The sequence below is a fragment of the Mizuhopecten yessoensis genome, unplaced genomic scaffold, assembly GCF_002113885.1.
Source record: "Mizuhopecten yessoensis strain PY_sf001 unplaced genomic scaffold, ASM211388v2 scaffold1485, whole genome shotgun sequence".
Lineage (NCBI taxonomy): Eukaryota > Metazoa > Mollusca > Bivalvia > Pectinida > Pectinidae > Mizuhopecten > Mizuhopecten yessoensis.
Genome location: NW_018404070.1, coordinates 68,997 through 93,151, shown reverse-complemented (window position 1 = coordinate 93,151; position 24,155 = coordinate 68,997). Strand labels below are relative to the sequence as shown.

Genomic DNA, 24,155 nt, shown 5'->3' with positions numbered 1-24,155 from the left:
TCACAGTAGTGACAACAGTCAAATCCTGTAACTTCTGCTTTACCTTAATAACTCTGGTAATAACACCAGTACTACAGTCACAGTAGTGACAACAGTCAAATCCTGTAACTTCGGCTTTACCTTAATTACTCTGGTAATAACACCAGTACTCCAATCACAGTAGTGACAACAGTCAAATCCTGTAACTTCTGCTTTACCTTAATTACTCTGGTAATAACACCAGTACTACAGTCACAGTAGTGACAACAGTCAAATCCTGTAACTTCTGCTTTACTTCATATGAGTTTTAATGTTTTCACATTGTTTTGCTATTTCAGCCTGTCTATTATTAGCTCAGCCCTTGGATGTTTATCAAGGTTAATTAAAACCACACATCATAGTGTTAATTATCTAAATATTGTCATATAAAATAAGACCAATATAGAATATTGTTGCTGTCCAACTTTTTTTTGTTGGTAGTTTTGCACGAGTGATTTCAGGAATAAATTAAAGAATAAATCTAGCCATGAAAATTATTTATGCATGATAATACACTATGACTGGTGATTAATTTAATTAATTTTCTCAGTGAACTGAAAATAAAAAAAATATTAATGTGAAGATCGTAAATATAATTCCGATATTTCTTACTTTTAACATTAGAAGAGACAGATATCAGATTTGATTGGTACTAGCTATTTGTATTTGATATTGTGAAATTTCACACTGAATGAATTTATAATTACATAATGAGCCCTCCAACTGTCAATGTCGCCACTTCACTCATCTCAATAGCTCTTCAGTTCATTCTTAATTATCATAAAAAATATACGATCATCTTCAACAAAATTTGGACAGAAATTTAACTTCAAACAACGGTGCGCATAAACTGAATAAGTACAGACTTAACTTTACACCTTATGCTTGAATCATGAGTGAGTTACTTCCCTTTCAGCACACCCAGCCATAAGGAAATATATACTACCTTACTAATTGTACCAGAACTCTTAAACAAGAAGTCCAAACTTAGGTCAATGATGAGACGTTCTTCAGATACTAGAATATTGAAAAACATTGGTCTCCATGTGGCAGCTTATTGATACAGCCTGTGCTATGTGTACAAGCTTTCTGTACGTTTTTTACAAGACATGTTTGGAGAACCATGAACACTTATTTGGATATCAAATGAACAAAGTTGCAGGTTATGTATGCCAACAGCATAACAGTATCTTACACTCTTTAACAAGCTGTCAACATTTATTTGGTAGCTAGACTAATAGAATCTTCCCCTACCTTGAGGGTGTGACAGAGAAATCTCCAACCCGAGGGGTGATGTTTTTTGGTTGTCTTACCCGAGGCTCTGCCAAGGGTTAGACAACCAACAAAAATCACCCAGAGGGTAGGAGATTTCTGTTACACCCTAAAGGTAGGGGATGATTATTTTTCTCTCACCCTATTATCTCAGTCACAACTCCACCGACAATAATCTGTCATGTTTGTAAACAAAACACATGTGGGGTATGCATATCGTCAATCACTTTAGATGATGGTCACAATTTGAATTACACCGGTGACGATTTTAATGACATCACAATTGAACACGTGCTAATCGGCACGAGGCTATCTCCCACTAGGGGGTGACAAGCTGATCTCTCCCGGCTAAAACAGGAGACACACATGTGAAGGGTGGGAGAAATATGTGTCTGATATATACATGTATATACATTTATATCATCTTGTTAACATCCAAGAGTAATTCCAACTTAAACAATTTGAAGATAATTAATTTGGATAATAATATTTTCTTGTGTATGAGTTCAATGACTAGGGATCCATGCATGCCTTTACCAGCTGTATCTCATTATTATAATTTATCATTCCGAACCTCTCCAGTATATGTTTCAATACTTGGTTAGGCAGTCCTCCCCACTGATCCCAGCAGGATCTGTAGTCCACCAATCAGCAGTCCCCATCTTGTGGTCATTCTTCCACTGATCAAATTTCATATTAATGGTCAGTCTCCAGCTTCCCTCAGATGAACCAGCAGGCCTCTCAACATGAAGCCCTAACTTTTAATTTATAACAAGAGGCCCAATGGGCCTGAATCGCTCACCTGGTATTAATCTCACACTTGTAATCTTAAAAGTGGACTAAAATACAGCTACAGGCAGAATATCAGTGTTTGATTCATAAGAACCGATTAAAAGATTTAAACATATGACGCCTGTGACCTTGAATGTCGAACAAGGACATTAGGTTGAACAGAGTTTAAAGTCTTCCAACCCAGCATTCTTTTGGCAAAATATCATTACCCTGGACCTTTTGGTTATACAGAACAAGTCATTTAAAGAGTTAAACATATATTGACCACTGTGACCTTGAATATGGGCGAAGGTCATTCATTTTGACAAAATTGGTAGCCCTTCATCCCAGCCTGTTAATGACCATATATCATCACCCTTGGCCTTAACCTAATTTAGAAGAAGTTGTTTAAAGGTTTTTAACATATTTGACCCCTGTGACCTTGAATATAAGTCAAGGTCATTCATTTGAACAAACTTGGTAGCCCTTCATCACAGCATTGCTACTGGCCAAATATCATAACCCTAGACCTTTTGGTTATTGAGAAGAACTTGTTTAAAGGTTGTACACATATTTGACCCCATGTGACCTTGAAAATAAGTAAAGGTCATTCATTTGAACAAACTTGGTAGCCCTTCTTCACAGCATGCTACTGGACAAATATCTTAACCCTAGGCCTATCAGTTATTCAGAAGTTGTATAAAGATTTTTTAAGATAATTGACCCCTGTGACCTTGAAAATGGACGAAGGTCATTCATTTGAACAAACTTGGTAGCCCTTCATCCAAGCATGCTACTTGCAAAAAATCATCCCTCTGGGCATTTTGGTTATTCAGAAGAAGTTGTTAAAAGTTTTTAACATATTTGACCCCTGTGACCTTGAAAATAAATAAAGGTAATTTATTTGAACAAACTTGGTAGCCCTTCATCCTAGTTTGCTTCTGGTCAAATATCATCACTCTAGGCCTTTTAGTTATTAAGAAGAAGTTGTTTAAAGTAAAATATTGACACGGACGCCGGACACTGGACGGCCGGATGGCCGGACGACGGACGCTGCACCATGGCATAAGCTCACTTGGCCCTTCGAGCCAGGTGAGCTAATAATCACTTTTATATAACTTTCATAAGAGTGCTTTGGGGACCACCCCTAGACATCAGATCTGTTGACCATATCTGTGGATAAACCAACCACCCAACCAACCAACCACCCATATAATTTTAGACATTGTCTGGCTCTATCCTACCTATGTTTATTTTAGTGCTAGTAGCCAGTGCCGAAAATTGAGAATTTAGAATCATGGAATTTCAGTTTTTATACTGCATGAGCAAAGAAGTAAGTTGCACACCTCTAACGCTGCGTTACAGGTTACGCAAAGAAGGTGGTGAGGTCATTTATAGTCCAGCATATGTGTCACACAACATGTGTCGGTCACATATGTCTTTATTTCTATATGTGTAAAGTACATGATAATTACATTTGCCATGTCATTTTTTGTTCCACCTTGCCTTCATAATTCTTTTTTTCCCCACATATACAAAATCTATTCAGATGACAATACAGTCACACTGTACTAATTTACATTGTGTCGTAACGTTGAGATGGGGTGAGTTTGAGTATTGTGTTTGCTGAAGTGATGAATGTAAGACAGATAGCTCTAATACAATACACACTAAAATATGTGTAGTAGCATCTATCTATATATATATGTTGTATATAATTATAAGCTGGTAATCTGTGATAAGCTCTAGGAGAGTTTGCCGTCTAACTGTTCCAATTGTATGATGTGTTAATTTGTAGAGTAAATCAATTATATACTTATTATTTGGTGTACCTAGTTGTAAACCTTCTTTATAATGTAGTAACATAGTTAAAATCAATCCTAATTAATATTCATGAGATAATTAAGGGTCGTTTTTGAAATCTTGCCTCGTTAATATTCATGATATAATTAAATGAAGCTCTTTGCAAAGTAATATGCAATAGAACCTTTTTAATAGATTCTGATATTTATATAATGTTATACAATACACATTTGGTATACACATTTAAGGGAGGTAACTAACTCCAATTTATATCCTGTATTCACATCACCTTGATATAAGGATTCAGTGAAGCAAGTATCATTGAATTTAGTGCTGTATATTAAGGAGAGTAGTGTGAATGACTTTTTAAAACAAAGGGGCATAACTCTATATATAGGGGAGGTTACTCCAATTCATGTAGCATATTGACATTCGTATGATGGAAGGGTTCTGTGTACCAAGTATCAGTTAAATCAGTGTGGTACTTTGGAAGGGTTCTGTGTACCTAGTATCAATTAAATCAGCACAGTACTCTGGAAGGGTTCTGTGTACCAAGTATCATTTAAATCACTGTGGTACTCTAGAAGGGTTCTGTGTACCAAGTATCATTTAAATCAGTGTGGTACTCTGGAAGGGATCTGTGTACCTAGTATCATTTAAATCAGTGTGGTACGCTGGAAGGGTTCTGTGTACCTAGTATCAATTAAATCAGTGTGGTACTCTGGAAGGGTTCTGTGTCCCTAGTATCATTTAAATCAGTGTGGTACGCTGGAAGGGTTCTGTGTACCTAGTATCATTGAAATCAGTGTGGTACTCTGGAAGGGTTCAATGTACCTAGTATCATTTAAATCAGTGCAGTACTATGGAAGGGTTCTGTGTACCAAGTATCATTTAAATCAGTGTGGCACTTTGGAAGGGTTCTGTGTACCAAGTATCAGTTAAATCAGTGTGGTACTTTGGAAGGGTTCTGTGTTCCTAGTATCAATTAAATCAGCACAGTACTCTGGGAGGGTTCTGTGTACCAAGTATCATTTAAATCAGTGTGGTACTCTGGAAGGGTTCAGTGTACCTAGTATCATTTAAATCAGTGCAGTACTCTGGAAGGGTTCTGTGTACCAAGTATCATTTAAATCACTGTGGTACGCTAGAAGGGTTCTGTGTACAAAGTATCATTTAAATCACTGTGGTACGCTAGAAGGGTTCTGTGTACCAAGTATCATTTAAATCAGTGTGGTACTCTGGAAGGAGTAGTGCAAACATTATTTTTAAACAAAAGGGCATAATTTCATAAACGGGGCAGTAACTCCAATTTACATTAATTATTCACATCCTCTCAATTCAAGTGCTTTTTGTACCAAATATCATTCAAATCAGTGTCAACTGTCATAGGAGGTAAGTAGCGCGAACAATGTATTCAAACTACAAGGTAATGGGCATAACTCCCATAACAATGATCAGATCAAATATTAATAGCAGTACCAAACTTCAATGTGTGCTGACTGAGCCTACATTCAGCGAAGTTTCATGATTCGGCTGATTAAACTGTATGACCTAGGAGTTGTGTGACAAGATTGTGTCTACAGACAGATGGACGGAGGGATGAACAACCTGATTCCAGTTTTCCAGAATACCTCCCTACCTAACTTTGTTGGGTATAATACAGTAAACACTGATTTTACAACAAATTTACCACAATGGCCATTAACGTATTAAGCACATCTTATTCTTGAAATAAGTTCAATTGAACTTTGGTTTAATGATTCCATGGTGAAGTATTGATATCTTCTATTTCTGATTTTCATCAAAATATCATCAGTCATTACCGGTATGTTCCTTTTTACAAATTAAAACTCAAATGAATGGTCAGATATAAGTGGCATTATAACACAGGTCAGTATACACCATCACAACCAAAACCTGCACAATTTTGAACTGGAATTGATGTAGTCCCCAACAGATCTGATTGGTTTATTTTGTGGTGTGTTACCTACAGGATCTGATACATACCCACAAATCAGGATTCTTTATAGTGTACCCTGAACGAAAATAAAAATGAATATATTATTATTCTATATGATCCAAAGACAAAAATGTTGAAAACCGCATTAAAATCGGTTAACCCAATACTGAGATATTGATGTGTTAGTTGTACGATTTTCACCTGTCCTTCTACTAATTAGCATAATCGTAACCCGCGGTGATTTGGCCCCTATCGTCATATTGATATAGCAACATGTTCAGGTTCAGTTTAAGATTTCTTTAAGATAATTTCTAAAGCAAAATCTCTATAATGACTGTCAGTGCCATCTTGTTTCTTCTTCTGAACACACATCTCATAAATTTCCCCCATGAATATATATACAGGCATATCTACTTCTTGCTTAGATCAAAAGTTGTGTATTATCAAAGCACAATGTAAACAGAAATATATTTGATACTACTTGGTACGCAGAAATGCTGTAATGAGATCAGAGTCACAACACAGGGAGACATAGAGATGACACAGAGATCAGGGTATTACTTGGTACGTAGAAATGCTGTAATGAGCTCAGAGTCACAGCACAGGGAGACATAGAGATGACACAGAGATCAGGGTACTACTTGGTACGTAAAAATGCTGTAATGAGATCAGAGTCACAGCCCAGGGAGACATAGAGATGACACAGAGATCAGGGTACTACTTGGTACGTACAAATGCTGTAATGAGATCAGAGTCACAGCCCAGGGAGACATAGAGATGACACAGAGATCAGGGTACTACTTGGTACGTAAAAATGCTGTAATGAGATCAGAGTCACAGCACAGGGAGACATAGAGATGACACAGAGATCAGGATATTATTTGGTACGTAGAAATGCTGTAATGAGATCAGAGTCACAGCACAGGGAGACATAGAGATGACACAGAGATCAGGGTACTACTTGGTACGTAGAAATGCTGTAATGAGATCAGAGTCACAACACAGGGAGACATAGAGATGACACAGAGATCAGGGTATTATTTGGTACGTAGAAATGCTGTAATGAGATCAGAGTCACAACACAGAGAGACATAGAGATGACACAGAGATCAATGTACTAATTGGTACATAGAAATGCTGTAATGAGATCAGAGTCACAGCACAGGGAGACATAGAGATGACACAGAGATCAGGGTACTACTTGGTACGTAGAAATGCTGTAATGAGATCAGAGTCACAGCACAGGGAGACATAGAGATGACACAGAGATCAGGGTACTAATTGGTACGTAGAAATGCTGCACTCCTTGGTTTTCATAGGTGCCATACACAACCACTTTCTATATATAATAATAATAATAATAATAATAATATACAACATTATATAGCGCCCTATACAATTTGTAAAATTACTCTAAAGCGCTTTACAACATATGGATAATAGTATTAGTTATAACTGTGAAACAAAAACAAAGGCTTACAATCACTTTTATACATTAGGCAAGCAGATGATCATCGCAATGTGCACATAAATGAATAAATAAAGGGTGCAGGTTTACTAGTCTTCGCTTAATTGGTAGTCTAACACATTTCTTGTTGTTTCATAAACAAAACTTGCAAATCATGGACAAATATTGAAGACAAACACAGTATAACAAACTTAAAATAGTTTAGAGGACAACACAATTTCCAGTTTAATAATTTCAAAAATTATTACTGGGAATGTACGTAAGGTTTACAAAGTCGTCATCGTTGCAGAGTTTGACGTAAATGCTGTTTACAGGACAATTCAAGATATTCTATTTAAGCAACTGTCTTAATGGGATAAAGGCTGTCTGTCTCTTGACGTTGTGTGCGTGCCTGAATAAGCTGAGCAACGCTCCGTAGGTGCTACTCCATGTTGTCAATTGAACTAATTAGCGAGGCATATTGACGTGCTATGTCAAACTAACATTTGAAAATCAAAACATAGGAGCAGCTTCAATGGATGGTTATAGTTTTCAGGTGGGCGCCATTCTTAATAAAGATTGTAATTAACTAGGTTTAGTAACACATGATTTCACATGAGGACAGCGTGATCTTAACCTTACTACCACAATGCATTAATGGCTCTCCCAGTCTTTAGCACACTTTGTAAACCTATACAGACTCATGTTTGTCTTTCAATTATCCATTGTGTGTCATAATCAACAATAAATGATGTAGTTTGTTGACTGTATAACTGCTGACATTTCTATATGTGGAGATAATCTGGTGAGGATTTACTTTTGCACTCATGTACACAAAAAACTTAAGATGTGTCTACAAATATTTGGCAGACAAATTGTATCATTATTTGTACTAAATAAATCTTTAAACCACTAACCTCTTAGACAAACTTTAAACAGAAACCCTATAAAACATTTGTGAAATATATATGTGTACATTCCTCTAGAGTCTTTTCCATCCAAAAATTACAGGGAATTAAGTCTATATATGATTCACCCTGAAACTATTTTCTCCCTCATTAACAAGGTTTTTTGCTAATTTTTAAAACATCAAAATTGTAACACAGGACTTGAGCAGCAGACCCCCTGCTGTGCCTGCCAGCAGGCAGCCCCTCGGGCCTGCAGCCCCAAACAGAAACTGGGAGTACCACATTTTGGGGGAATGGCTTATTATCTTCAGTTATATTTACATGCCAAACCAAATTTGAACAGCAACTGTTGAATCTTTTATGCATGAAATATTCTTATTACAGCATTTAAAATTGATTAATTCTGTGTTTCTTCACGAGAACCCTAGCTGGCAGAATGTTTGAGAACGACAGAAAAACTCGTACATATTTTGTGTATTAGGACTAGACAAGGTACATATCTATAAAGATATTCCTAAATAATCAAAAGCGTGGAAGATCATAAACCCATGAACATGTGCTAACAGTTGGTAAAACACCTCCTTGGCCTACTTTAATATTCAGGAAGCTATTCAACCACTAAATCTGAAGTTCAATATATTTTTTTTAAAAGCAAATGTCACACATATAAAATGAAACTCCACCCTACTCATTGAAATTTAGATTAAAAACCAGAATTCCAGATCATTTTAAGTGATAGTTGCGAAAATGATTATCCTTGTTAGTTCTCAACATGCTTACCAATGTTTTTTAACTGAACATGAGGCCCAGTGGGCGTCTATTAATACTGCTCACCTTACAGTCAGTGTTCTTAAAAACGGACAATTTTAAGTTAAAGATCAATGTATTTTATGCCATAGTATCAATTCCATTAATGTTTGTTCATAAATAGAAACCATCCACATTTCCTTTCTGCAAGTTTGTTTCTCCAGCACAGGGTTCTATGAATAGAACACCAAATTCTATCAGGTAGGCCTTTGAACAGGTGAAACTGTCATAAATGGTTAAAATAATTTAGAGTCAGAGGAGGTTTTTATTAAATTTCGTCTCCAAACCAGCATTAGTTTTAACAAAATTGACTTCTAAAAATAGTATGCAAATAAAGAGTGCTGCACGGCATTTATATTACGAAAGTTTTGTTTATGTTATTATCCTTACATGTAAACTATCTGTGTCACCATAATCAAAAGCCAAGAATTAATCTTATTTACAGTTAAATTGACATCAAAGTAACATCAAGCGAAAGTTGTATACATAAAATCCTTTTTTGTGTGGTATATTAATCGGGCGTTTTTCCACAAGTTCTGTTTTGGGTACACTCACTGCATGGCAATATCTAAGCAATCATGGAGAACTATAAACATTAAAAGTATCAATGTAAATGTTCCCCATTTTAAGGCTCTGCCTCTTACCAACCAGTAAACAACACCCTTCACTTATATAACATTGATAACCAGGTCCCAAGGATTCTTCTTAGAAAATTTGGCTAACACATTGTAAACTGTTCTGGAGAGGTAGGCATTTAAAGATTTAATAGCCTTAATTTCCATCCACGGAGGAGCAACACTCTTCCACTATGCAATAATTATTTCACAGATCCCAAGGAACAATGACGATTCAAGACAATTTGAAAAGGTGATCTGAATAGCCCACCATCTAATAATGGTTGGCTAAACATTCTCACTGCTGGTATACACAACGTCTACAAGTATCATCACTCTACAATTTATGGTTCTTTCAACAATGTTGTTTGTATTATTTAACATTATCACCTCTATCAATTAAAAGAGGATCCAGGTCATTTATGTAAGGAAAGATTATAGGAAATTGTATAGAAACTTATTCACAAATGCAACCATCAATAAACAAATAAACATTGCTCAATATTGTAGCATATCTATCACAATATTGATGTAAAAATTAGCTATCCAACACCCTAGATAAATGGAACTGTTTGGATCATAATTTATACATAAATACATGTATCTATTATAACTTAAACAGTGTTACATGATAGACTATTTAACCAAGAATATAAAAAAAGTGCTGTGTACTTATAAATCAAACCGACCCAAACCTTCTATATACCCAGCTAACATATATTATACCTAACAACAGGACAGATGTATAGCCCCTGTTTAGTGGGTGAGGGATACCTTACAACAGGACAGATGTATAGCCCCTGTTTAGTGGCTGAGGGATACCTAACAACAGGACAGATGTATAGACCCTGTTAAGTGGGAGAGGGATACCTAACAACAGGACAGATGTCTAGCCCATGTTTAGTGGATGAGGAATATAAAACTAATTGAAGTATATGTACTTGTAAAAGTATGGCATCACTTGATGGTATTATGTGTTTTGAATAGAAACCATTAAACGATGTGAGAGGCACCGGCTGTTATCTGACCTGTGTGAAAGTGTTCAGCTACATGAGGTTGCAGGTGAATCAACTTACCACGTTTAACATAATGAGTATACTCTTTGAGAATACATTCCAGGCGGTGCCTTTTGTACAACATGATATTAGTCTGATCGAAATCTTAACTTTCAGTCCTGACTTTGCAGACAGGACAGATGTATAGCCCCTGTTTAGTGGGTGATGGATACCTAACAACAGGACAGATGTATAGTCCCTCTTTAGTGGGTGAGGGATACCTAAAAACAGGACAGATGTATAGCCCCTGTTTAGTGGGTGATGGATACCTAACAACAGGACAGATGTATAGTCCCTGTCTAGTGGGTGAGGGATACCTTACAACAGGACAGATGTATAGCCCCTGTTTAGTGGGTGATGGATACCTAACAACAGGACAGATGTATAGTCCCTGTCTAGTGGGTGAGGGATACCTTACAACAGGACAGATGTCTAGCCCCTGTTTAGTGGGTGAGGGATTCCTAACAACAGGACAGATGTATAGTCCCTGTTTAGTGGGTGAGGGATACTTAACAACAGGACAGATGTCTAGCCCCTGTTTAGTTGGTGAGGGATACCTAACAACAGGACAGATGTCTAGCCCATGTTTAGTGGATGAGGAATATAAAACTAATTGAAGTATATGTACTTGTAAAAGTATGGCATCACTTGATGGTATTATGTGTTTTAAATAGAAACCATTAAACGATGTGAGAGGCACCGGCTGTTATCTGACCTGTGTGAAAGTGTTCAGCTACATGAGGTTGCAGGTGAATCAACTTACCACGTTTAACATAATGAGTATACTCTTTGAGAATACATTCCAGGCGGTGCCTTTTGTACAACATGATATTAGTCTGATCGAAATCTTAACTTTCAGTCCTGACTTTGCAGACAGGACAGATGTATAGCCCCTGTTTAGTGGGTGATGGATACCTAACAACAGGACAGATGTATAGTCCCTGTTTAGTGGGTGAGAGATACCTAACAACAGGACAGATGTCTAGCCCCTGTTTAGTTGGTGAGGGATACCTAACAACAGGACAGATGTCTATCCCCTGTTGAGTGGTTGAGGGATACCTAACAACAGGACAGATGTATAGTCCCTCTTTAGTGGGTGAGGGATACCTAAAAACAGGACAGATGTATAGCCCCTGTTTAGTGGGTGATGGATACCTAACAACAGGACAGATGTATAGTCCCTCTTTAGTGGGTGAGGGATACCTAAAAACAGGACAGATGTCTAGCCCCTGTTTAGTGGGTGAGGGATCCCTAACAACAGGACAGATGTATAGCCCCTGTTTCGTGGGTGAGGGATCCCTAACAACAGGACAGATGTATAGCCCCTGTTTCGTGGGTGAGGGATCCCTAACAACAGGACAGATGTATAGCCCCTGTTTAATGGGTGAGGGATACCTAACAACAGGACAGATGTATAGTCCCTCTTTAGTGGGTGAGGGATACCTAAAAACAGGACAGATGTCTAGCCCCTGTTTAGTGGGTGAGGGATCCCTAACAACATGACAGATGTATAGCCCCTGTTTAGTGGGTGAGAGATACCCAACAACAGGACAGATGTATAGCCCCTGTTTAGTGGGTGAGAGATACCCAACAACAGGACAGATGTATAGCCCCTGTTTAGTGGCTGAGGGATACCTAACAACAGGACAGATGTATAGTCCCTCTTTAGTGGGTGAGGGATACCTAAAAACAGGACAGATGTATAGCCCCTGTTTAGTGGGTGAGAGATACCTAACAACAGGACAGATGTCTAGCCCCTGGTTAGTGGGTGAGGGATACCTAACAACAGGACAGATGTCTAGCCCATGTTTAGTGGATGAGGAATATAAAACTAATTGAAGTATATGTACTTGTAAAAGTATGGCATCACTTGATGGTATTATGTGTTTTAAATAGAAACCATTAAACGATGTGAGAGGCACCGGCTGTTATCTGACCTGTGTGAAAGTGTTCAGCTACATGAGGTTACAGGTGAATCAACTTACCACGTTTAACATAATGAGTATACTCTTTGAGAATACATTCCAGGCGGTGCCTTTTGTACAACATGATATTAGTCTGATCGAAATCTTAACTTTCAGTCCTGACTTTGCAGACATCCATTTACACAATGCCATATGGTAAAATATTGGCAAAATTTCATTTAAAAGAAAGAGCATTAAAAAATACACTGAATATGTTGGTGTTGTTAGACCCCACTACACGACATTTTTCATAACGTGCTTACAATAGATCATGTGATATCTAAAAATACTTTTACACCAACATACCCTGTCTCCTGCATACACACACGCAAGCATGCATACACTACGCACATGGAGGCATGTCCTTAAATGACCTTACCTGTTAATAGGACGTTAAACAAAATTAAACCAAACCAAATCCCTCCTTTAAAAATTAGCACCTCCCTTATCCCTTTAAAAAATGTCATACTGCCTGCTCAAACAAATCAGAACGCAATTGCAAGATGAACTTTTAACGAAAACAACATCTGTATATTACTCAATGACAGTTTCTGAAACCTGCAATTTTTTTTCTTAATTTCATGACCACAGTTCTTTGGTTTTGTATGTTAACATCATAAAAAATGCATTACTTCAGTATAACAAGAGGCCCAGAGGGCCTGTATCTCTCATCTGTTTCTTTTGTTACATGCAACTGACATATAGGTAACTTAAGACCAAATTTGGTAACTAGAACACAAGACATTCTAACATCTCTTAAACGGTTCTGAAGATATTTTTGTTTGAAACTTGGGATTTTAATTTAATTTTAAAGTTTTTAACCCATATTGACCTTTGACTCCCGACTTGCACGTAAAGTTGACCTTTGACCTCATTACTGTAATAAGAAAACAATTCACACAGCTGATCTACATAACATACCCAAGTATCATCACTCTAGTCCAAATGGTTCTTAGGATATTGTTGTTTGAAGTTTTTAACATATTTGACCCCTGTGACCTTGAAAGTAGGTCAAGGTTATTTTAATGAGGAGAGTTTATCGCACTTCATCCCAGGTACCTACTGGCCAAATATCATGACCCTGAGCCTTATGGAATTTGAGAAGAAGATTGTTAAATTCTTTGACCCATGTTGACCTTTGACCCCGACTTGCACTTAAAGTTGACTTTGACCTCATTACTGTTATAGAGAAAAAGATTTGCACTGCTGGTCTACATAACATAACCAAGGATCATGACTTGAGTCCAAATGGTTCTTAGGATATTGTTGTTTGAAGTTTTAAACAAATTTGACCCCAGTGACCTTGAAAGTAGGTCAAGGTCATTTTAATGTGGAAACTTTATAGCACTACATCCCAGGTACCTACTGGGCAAATATCATGACCATGGGCCTTATGGAACTTAAAAAGAAGATTGTTAAAGCTTTTAACCAAAGTTGACATTTGACCCCCTACTAGCTTTTAAAGTTGACCTTTGACCTCATTACTGTGATTGAGAAAAATATTTGCACTGCTGGTCTACATAACATACCCTAGTATCATGACTCTAGTTCAAATGGTTCTTAGGATATTGTTGTTTGAATTTTTTCACATATTTGACCGCTGTGACCTTGAAAGTAGGCAAAGGTCATTTTAATGAGGAAACTTTATAGCACTCAATCCCAGGTACCTACTGGCCAAATATCATGACCCTAGGTACTACATTTCTTCAGAAGAAGTCAATCAAAAGAAAAAATTGACGGACAGACGATGGACTACAGACGCAGGATGACGGACGCCGGACGCCGCAGTATGGCATAAGCTCACAAGTCCCTTCAGGCCAGGTGAGCTAATAAAACAGTCATTGACCTCATATTGGTGTAACAGTAAAATGGCAACATCGCATTTAGGGTTTTTTACCTAGCTATGTAAACAAGTTGTCATGTCACACTAATTTGTAGTCAATTATTGAAAAACTTTCCATATGATTTCTTTGGAAGGCACAATATATTGTAAATATGGTAATTTCATTTCTTTTCAAATACAATTTTCAGATACAAATAAAAATCAACTGCAAAGCGATGAAAACAACATGTACAACTGGTACTCCATAGCAGTTTATGTACAACACAGATCCTACATAAGTCACAAATACAGTAACTCTGCATCTCATAGCTCATCACTTATAACCTTAACTCTTCATCTCATAGCTCATCACTCATCTCATAGCTCATCACTTATAACCTTAACTCTTCATTTCATAGCTCATCACTTATAACATTAACTCTTCATCTCATAGCTCATCACTCATCTCATAGCTCATCACTTATAACCTTAACTCTTCATCTCATAGCTCATCACTTATAACCTTAACTCTTCATCTCATAGCTCATCACTTATAACCTTAACTCTTCATCTCATACATAGCTCATCACTTATAACCTTAACTCTTCATCTCATAGCTCATCACTTATAACCTTAACTCTTCATCTCATACATAGCTCATCACTTATAACCTTAACTCTTCATCTCATAGCTCATCACTTATAACCTTAACTCTTCATCTCATACATAGCTCATCACTTATAACCTTAACTCTTCATCTCATACATAGCTCATCACTTATAACCTTAACTCGTCATCTCGTAACCCATCACTGATAACCTATCACAATATTTCAACAGATTCAGCAATTTAGAATGCAATCTTTCTTGTTTTAAAGCATGTATAAACTGAGAAGTAAATGTTTAAATGCCGATATAATCAGGCGGATAAGTCGTGTGGTTAACACTCCGGCCTTCCAAACAGGCGGCCGGGGTTCGATCCCCAGATGGCATTGGACTAGTAGTTAGCGCCTGATAAGGCAGCTCCTGCGAATTCCTCAATATTGTATTGATTAATATATATGCTAATTGTATTGACTGTATAAAAGTGTATATCTATGTACTGAAAAGCGCTTTAGAGTGGCTTATGTTAGCTAGATAGGGTGCTATATCAAATGTTGTATATTTATATATTTTATTTATAATATATAACAGTATTGTATGCTAAGAACCCAAAACTATACACTAAAAGTTTTACCTTCAACTAAATGCAAAGACCTAAGCTGCAGACAACTTGTATGGGGGGAGACAGGTGTACGTGCTGGGAACTGGTGGAAGATCTTTTTGTCGTAGAGTCTGACATGTTGTATAAAGACAACTATACACATCCCATGCCGTGAGGTTTTTTTATGATTGTGTTGTCTTATTGGATGCTTACTGGAAAGTTATCAGCCAATCAAATTGTATCAATTTCATTTATACTCCGAACTTCCTGTTCTTATCACCACAGAGGTAACTGATAAAGAAGCATGCCGATTATCGAGACATTAGCTATTCCACAAACAATATAAAGATCCTATTCAAACAATCGCATTTAACTTCAGAACAGGACAACAAAGCTACAGGCATTATTTGTACAGACTACAGATGTTCACCCCCAATCAATAAACAATTATAGTAGCTATTCATCAAGACTTTTTTAAGTGGAGCAACAGCTTTATAATTTCAAATATAAGACTTGATTATTCTAAATTTTGAAATTTCTCTTGCACAAATACAAAGAGAACATCTGTTGACAGGTAAATAAAATTTGAGGTTGTAGGAAAACTGCACACAAATCAAAAATCTAAGTTACAGTGAAACTTACATCAATAAACTGTATACAGTAAAACATTTTGGTTTTGCAGTGAAACAGCAATTATTGTTTAATGACACTGGAATAAATTGATTAAATTCAACAAACATTTATAAAAAAGATTGTGGTTATGACTGAAAAAAACCACAATGGGATCGATGATTTATGGATCTGTGATCTGGCCTTGAAAAACATGTGTCTGGTATTAATGCTTTCACTGTTACATCAATCCTTGTGTCTGTGGTCAGTTCTGTAGCCTACTGCTGAGCACTAGTGATGTATAAGGATGTGTGTGTATACTACTTTACAAGTAACAACAGTGGTAACTTGTGTTATCTCCCTTACAAAATCTTCAAATCAGTAGTACAATATACCTAATATTTCACAACACCCTTAAGCTTCATTAAAGCATATATATTTATTTTGTACCTTCCAAATGTGTAATCAATAAATTAAAGTGGAGTGTTTCAACACTCTAAGTATCTCCATTGAATAAGAGTTCTAATTAGTCCTGTAGTTTTCTGACTAGGAGTTGCTTACCCATTTATTATAGCTATAGAAAAGAGTAAATGTAATACAAAGAATCATAATCAAAATTTCCTTTTTTACAAAAATATCTTGGATCCACTATGAGGATTTGACCCATGGAGCTTTTAAATTTAAAGCAGAGAGCTTCATCACTTTGCCACTGGTCTTGATATTTATTATTTTAATACTTTTCTGCAATTTAACTCAGGGAGGTAGTTTTAAATATTGTAACTTCCTAAAAAAAAGCCCTCTGCCCATCAGTTCCTTTAAATGGAAAATAATTTTATAGGGCCTGTATACAATCAGTAGAAAAATGGTGGGACTCTCTACCTTAACTAAGTTCAGGTTTTTCAGTGATAAACTGTTTAATGAAATGCATATGTCAATGTAAAGTGAAGCCGGCCTCTACTACAAACATCATATCTATTGATCTATAGTGCATCAAGTCAAGTCTAAACCAAAAGGCACATGCAGGATTTACTAACAGATCTGTCATTTGATTTATTTCATTTTAAAATTGTTTTAAAAAGACCTTACTTACATGTTCATGTATCCTAAATTAGAACACAAAATTTATTCTTAATTAAACTGAAGCATTTAATGTATTACATTATTTGCTTTAGCAAGCCCCCAACTGTAGATTACCGTATTTGACAGCAAATAAGCCCCATCTCCACTTGGGCAAATATCCTTGGAACAGGGTGGATGTCTGCAATTAAGCCCTTCCCTAATTTTGTTGCTCTCCCAAACAAATCTATGTAAATACCTGTCTCTGGACATAAGCAAATCAGCTTACTGGATGCCATATACAGGTAACTAAGCCCTCTATAGGAATGTCAAATAGGTACGTCTTACATTCCACTCAAATAGTTTAGATAAAAAGGTATGTCACATCAGACAGACATTACATGACTGCTAATTCAACACACCACATGTCTGTGATACACAGAACACTGACCTTGATGTTTAGACAAGTTAATAATGTTAGGCAAGGTTTTTTGTAATTTTAGATGTACATGAAGTAGTTGTGATTTAAATGTATAAATGAGTTTCTTACAGAATAAGTTGCATGCATGATATTGGTATGTTTTCTCAAAATAATTGATATTTTCTTTATCTATTTGCATGCTTTCATTTACCTGTTTAATCCTTATCCATTGTGTCAATATAATTTGTACTATGAAAAAAATGTTGACAAATACCATATATATGTACTTACTGTTTAGTGACATTTATGACGACAAAGTTTCTTGAAACTTAGCTATACAGAGCATGTAACTGAGCCCTTAGGCAAAATTGGCAAATGACAAACTAGAGCAATTAAATGAAACAGTAATATATACTTGACGCTGTTTGTCAACTTTCAGTCTTTTATGTTCCCCTAGACAGTCAGTTTCCAATCACTTCCTTTTTTCTACAATAACAACTATACAATAAGAACTCAGTCATTTTCTTAAATGATTCCATGTGTTCAAAAATATGGAGATGGAAAAAAAATATCCTAAAAATGTGTTTTTTTGTATAATATTTACATTTTACTAGACATAAAAGAGAAACTTAACAACAACAAATATTAAATTGCAACATATAAAGAGGAGTTGTTGCATATAAAAATCCCATTAAAAATTTACTTTTTCCAAGTATATTTCTTATCTAATAAATTATAAAAAGGCGAAAAAAAGCAAATTTTCTTCTGGCATTTGAGTAAGATTGTGTGAACTAACTTGTTCTCACCTTATTTCCTTAGAGCTCCTAGCAGACGTCAAAAGAAAGTTTGCTTTCCAAAGACTGATGACATTAATGAGCTTGCAGTGTAATTTGCACGGTCGTGTGCAAAATATCAGAGTACAGAAACAGGACACACCTAGATACAGGACACGACTTGATACATACATGTCACGTGTAAGTAAATTATATAGAAAATGAGGTAAATCCACAAAATGTAATGTCTTCTTAATGCAAATTAACAGAATATTATTATATTTATATTTCTCCAACAACCATTATAGGTTTCCACATTCCTGACAGATTGGATAAACCTGCTAGGAGTTGGTAACCATTTTTGGTTACCCAATAATGGTTACACCTTGCATTGGAACATTACTTCTTTGGTCAATCTTCTATTAAAGACGCCAGATTAACATGCTTTGTGCATTACCCTCCATATAGTGACGTCATAGTTTTTGGTAATTGTTTCCCAAATTGGAAACAGGAATAATGTATTCCGAAGAGAAACATGTGGTTTTCTAGATATAATATCAGAAGTTTGTGGGAGAAAATGGTCCAAAATCTCATGATAGTTAATAATCATGTTTATCTTACTCTCATAAGTTCATTTTTAAATGTAAAAGACATTTTGTAAACCTTGTGTACATACAATTTGAGGGTGAAAATAAACTTTCGCAAGTAAGATAATGATGATAACCTACCATCGCTTGTTGGGTTACCTCTATATAACTGTAGCGGAAATGGACTTGGTCGATCATCGGTGACCAGGTAGATGGATTGGTAGATCTAGAGTGTTCGACTATATTGTGAGGGTCCAAGGTTCGAACCCCGGTCTGGCCTTGCATTTTTCCGCTCCTGCTACATAAGGTGCCTGAGACCGACCATTGTTTCAAATACTGGGTGAATGCTTGGTAAGGGGATACCCAAACCTTAGTTGTAAATAGAGTTGTCTGAGAGGGCAAAGATTTTTTTTAAAAAGGGGGAGGAACTAAGCAGTTAATTGGACTGGGGTGACAGTCGGACATCAGGTGGCTTAATTGGTAGAGCGTCCATCTAGATTTTGGAGGGTCCTAGGTTTGAACCCCAGTCTTGCTGTACATTTTTCTGATCCTACTGCATAATTAACTATTTCTGTCTTTGATTCATTAATGATGCACAGTCAAAGCTTGACAGTATATGATTAAGAAGAGATATTTATTTTGGACAAATGTCAATCATGTTGGTTTAATAAGAAAATATAAGATCATTAACGGCTATCATGCATGCATCTAATTGCATATCACATAACAGCGCGCTCTCTCTCTTTTGCCAATTACCTAGTATCCCATACCCTATATGTATTATAAATATTTCATTTCAATTAACAGTATTGCATCCATATCTATTTTTAGTCTCATTCCTGTAAATAAGAGATGCTTTGGAAAGCAAATGTACTACCAGAAGTTTGCATCTTAATTAGAAACATAAAGCGAGACGCATAATTCTAGCTGAATCATTGGCCTTCGTTGGGGCGTTTATATAAAAATGCACGGAGTAACAAGGCACAGAAAAGTGACAGGAAAATAAGATACAAACCTTTTGATTTAGGATGTTGCACAAGACAGTAGCCATGACCTGAATTTTGTCTGCTCACAACCCTTGGTCACTTTGATTGACATGCGATTAAACCATTAGGGAGGAGGTCCGTGCCGGCACATTTCGTTGGAGTCTCTGATAACCCAGGTTTATAAATATGCCATCGTGCATGTGTACATAGTCTGGCGTGTTGTTTTGAAACGGCCGGGTGGACACAGAGCTAAACAAGTTCTGCTTCAGTAGTCTACGTGAGTTATTTCCCTTTACTGTCAAACGGATTCGGAATATCCTCGGGTCTGACCCCTATTTGGGAGGTAGAAGTAATTAAGGGATTCTCATCATGACGTCAAACCATCAACCAATCAGAATCGATAAGGTGCGAGATTTAAAGTTGAAAATGGAGGCAATAAGCACGATGGACGGAAGCTAAGAAGATGGAAAATACACATTCGATGGTTTTATTCCTTTTGTTTCAGAGATTTTAAAATGAAGCATTTGACATTTATTGATAACACGGACAATCTTCGTGCCCTTATAAGACAAGATTTAAGGGAACTGGGAATCAAAGTCCCCAAAGGAAAGAAGTCTAAAAAATTCAACACGAAAACACAGGTTTGAAATTAATTCTACTGTTACAAAAACGTAGACCTGCTGCGTTCTTTGATCGAAGATTGTGCTGTATTTTCTTGTTATGGTCATCCAACGTTCGTTCACGATATCGATAGCCCATCCGCCCATTTAGATCTCCCCAAGTTGGACACGCCACCCCCACCCCCGGCTAGAAGTCCCTTTGTTTATGTTTGTTTACCACGCGGTATGTGCGCAAAATGTCCTTATTCCTTGCAAAATATGCCCTGAAGCTGTCCAATGGCTGACATTAATTACTGTTTAATGGTAATATAGGCCAATTTAAATGTATACAAACCTGGTTCCGTAAAACAGACACTCTCCATTCAGTATGGCTTCCATGCAATGTTGCTTTTCAAACCTTTAGACCTAGCCCGGGTTTCCTCTGGTCCTTGACAGTTAGGCCAGAGTTTGTTAATGAAAAAAGGATTTGGATGGACCTATTCACCCCTTTCCCCACACAACAATTTCAATGGATTATCACTTTGCTAAAAGTGATCACTGGATATTACTATTCGTCTGGTCCCTCCCATCAACGTTGTAGGGAAACAGAGGCAGTATTCATTCAACTATGCTGGTTGAGGGGAGGGACCAGATGAAGAGTAATATCCAATGATCACTATAAACCAGAGATTTACTTATGCCTTTTCGGCACATGACAATCATGTAATGACGTATTGGTCACATTGACATTACACACCAGTGTTCTCATTAACAGCTGGCTGCTGGTTATTCAACAACTTTGAATGGGTTATTTATGGGTTAAATATGTATTCAGTATATATGTCATTTGCACATTTAATCAACTATTCCTTCCAAGTCAACCATCTATTTCAAACCTTTGTGAAAACACTAGTAATGATAATGTACCAAATTGTAACAGTTAAGATCTTATATTTTCCTATCCTATCCATTACTTGTGTAACAGGGAAAAGTGAAATGCAACATCCAGACTGGGGTTCAAACTCCTCCCTCGTTTATCTTAGTCTTTGCCCACTGACAATCAACCTAGTTCAGTTCCACTACGTTCCTCCCACCTTTATGTAAGTCTTTGCCCTCGAAGACACAAATATTTACGACTTGGTTCGGATATCCCCTTGCTTAACATCACCCAGTGCTTGAAACACTGGTTGGCTATAGCTAGCAAGTCAATTTTGAAACAGGAGAAAGAGAACTGCAACGACCAGACAGGGGTTCGAACCCATGACCCTCTGAACTCTAGACGGACGCTCTACCAATTGAGCTACCTGGTTGCCGACGATTGACCCAGTCCAGTTTTGCTACACATGTATTTATATTACTCATCTTTTGAGTTTATACAGTACTTACTGTAAAACCTTGCTAACTCGAACTTGTGCGGTCCAGATCAATAGTTTGAGGAGTACATGGTACATTTGTATTTTGACTGCTACCACAGGGAGACAAACACACCAACAAACCAACTCAAGCACAAATACATGCATGACACATGGAGGCATGTCTTTAAATGAACTTAGATGGTTATATAAACCAAATCAAACCTGCATTAACATTTGCTGCAGGGTCTGCAAATCTTTATCTATGAAAATGTTACATTGAAAAGTAGTCCATAAAAAAATGGGCCCTATGTCTTCTCTTATTCTCATGCAGGAGATTATGTGGGGACCATTTATAAACCTGTGATGAAGGATCTCTGAACCATTTGTTTGTGGGGTACATATATATATATTAAGCAGGTTACGATCAAGTTATATTAATGTCTATGAAATACACTAGTCTGTAGACATCAGCAAAATTTGTGATTATTTCATATTTTCAGGATAAACAAGATGACAAAATATTTGGGAACTTTCTGTCGCATGTATCCTGTATCCATGAAGAGGATTACGGCTATGTCCCGAGGTAAATTTTTCCCACGGCTGTACTGGTGTCTAGTTGTGTGTAGTGTTTGATGAACAGTACATGAATCAGTAATAATGCACATGCACACTTTTCTATCAGGTGTTTAAGATGTCTTTCTATGTATCGCACATGTACTAGATTCTACAATGGTTGTGTACTTCCTCAAAATCTACCAGAGTTTATTACTGACTGCAAACCACAGGCCTAGGATTGAACATGTAACAACCCCACACCCCAACCACCATGATGTGTAATATTATATATAAGCCCAATATCAAATTGAAGCTAAAATGTCAATGTTTTTAACATTTTAAAGTAAAAAAAGGCAGTATGTAAGTGAAATAAGTGAAACAATTTTTTCCAGGAAGAAAAATATTGTATATATTGTATACCTACATTTGTTACTTGTTATAGTGGTGCTGTAGTTTGCATTCAACTAGGTATCTTGATAAATATCTGTCTTTTAAGGTTTCTGGTTGATGCTGCAGTTCTTATCAGAAAAAATATTGAGCAGGAAGGATTGTTTCGGAAGTCTGGTGCTGTCAGTCGACAAAAGGAGCTACAGGTATATGGTGTTTGGGATTGGTATGGAAACAACCATTAGAGACCTGTCAATGATCAGTATAACATAAATTGAAGATTGACCACTGCATCAAACATTTAAATGCTTATTAATTAAAAATGATGATACTGAAGATCCTACTGTGATATTAAAATAATACTGTTCTAGCAGAAAAACAAAAAAGGAAACATTGGTTAATTTCAGATAAGCAAGTCAATGAGAGTAATGGTAGAACCAACTTGATGGCCTTTGATCTGAGATCCAGGTTCCACCGACTAACTTTCCTATTGCATTTATATATTTGATGGTGGATATCTAAATACACTATACATGAATATCTAATATGATATTTTTAAAAAAATGCATCATATATTTTTTTCAAGCAAAAACTCTGTATTTCTTACAAATATCTGCCCTAGGGTAGAAGGTGAAATTTTAGAATACAATAATGTTCAATTCGATTTTTTTTTTTTGTAATTGTTTATTTTTCGACGATTTTTTCATAATACATATAATCATGAAAAGAAACACACACACACACCCAAACTTACAGAGCATATTTGCTAGCACGAGATAACTTTTTATACAACCATCATATTCTGCATATTTATATATTAAAACATTTCCTCATTCTCCTACCCCTAGATGATATGCGCTAAGAATAATAATTCAAACTTCCAAGCCTAGCATAGTATATGTATCACTGTTCACCAACACACACACACATATCACAATGTGTACATGATCATTTGAGCACTGATATATCTACATTGTGGACACTTATACATGTTACTGCACTGTATACATGTTCGATAGTAGCTATTTAATTGTACATACATGAATATGTACAATATATAAACACACATGCATACACATAAGACTTGTATGCGGTCAGCTGTCTACACATATTGACACTCATATGCCTCATACCTAGCTGTATCTATATAATTCATCTTTTACACACCCACACACACACACAC

The 24,155-nt window shown here is 36.4% G+C and overlaps 2 protein-coding genes across 4 annotated transcripts in view; one reads left to right on the top strand and one right to left on the bottom strand.

The window, feature by feature from the left end:
* LOC110463115 (ras guanyl-releasing protein 3-like) overlaps window positions 1–20,350 on the bottom strand; it is a 130,223-nt gene extending 109,873 nt beyond the window's left edge. For both annotated transcript variants that reach the window (XM_021517482.1, XM_021517489.1), the window contains exon 1: window positions 20,106–20,350. The gene's annotated coding sequence lies outside the window, so the exon portion shown is untranslated. The remainder of the gene's footprint in view (window positions 1–20,105) is intronic.
* A 140-nt stretch (window positions 20,351–20,490) lies between these two features.
* The window catches only part of LOC110463103, a 21,223-nt gene continuing 17,558 nt past the window's right edge, over window positions 20,491–24,155 (top strand). For both annotated transcript variants that reach the window (XM_021517463.1, XM_021517454.1), the window contains exons 1-3: window positions 20,491–20,717; window positions 22,531–22,613; window positions 23,082–23,178. In XM_021517463.1, coding sequence (XP_021373138.1) covers window positions 20,592–20,717; window positions 22,531–22,613; window positions 23,082–23,178 — 306 coding nt within the window. In that variant the 5' untranslated portion in view covers window positions 20,491–20,591. The remainder of the gene's footprint in view (window positions 20,718–22,530; window positions 22,614–23,081; window positions 23,179–24,155) is intronic.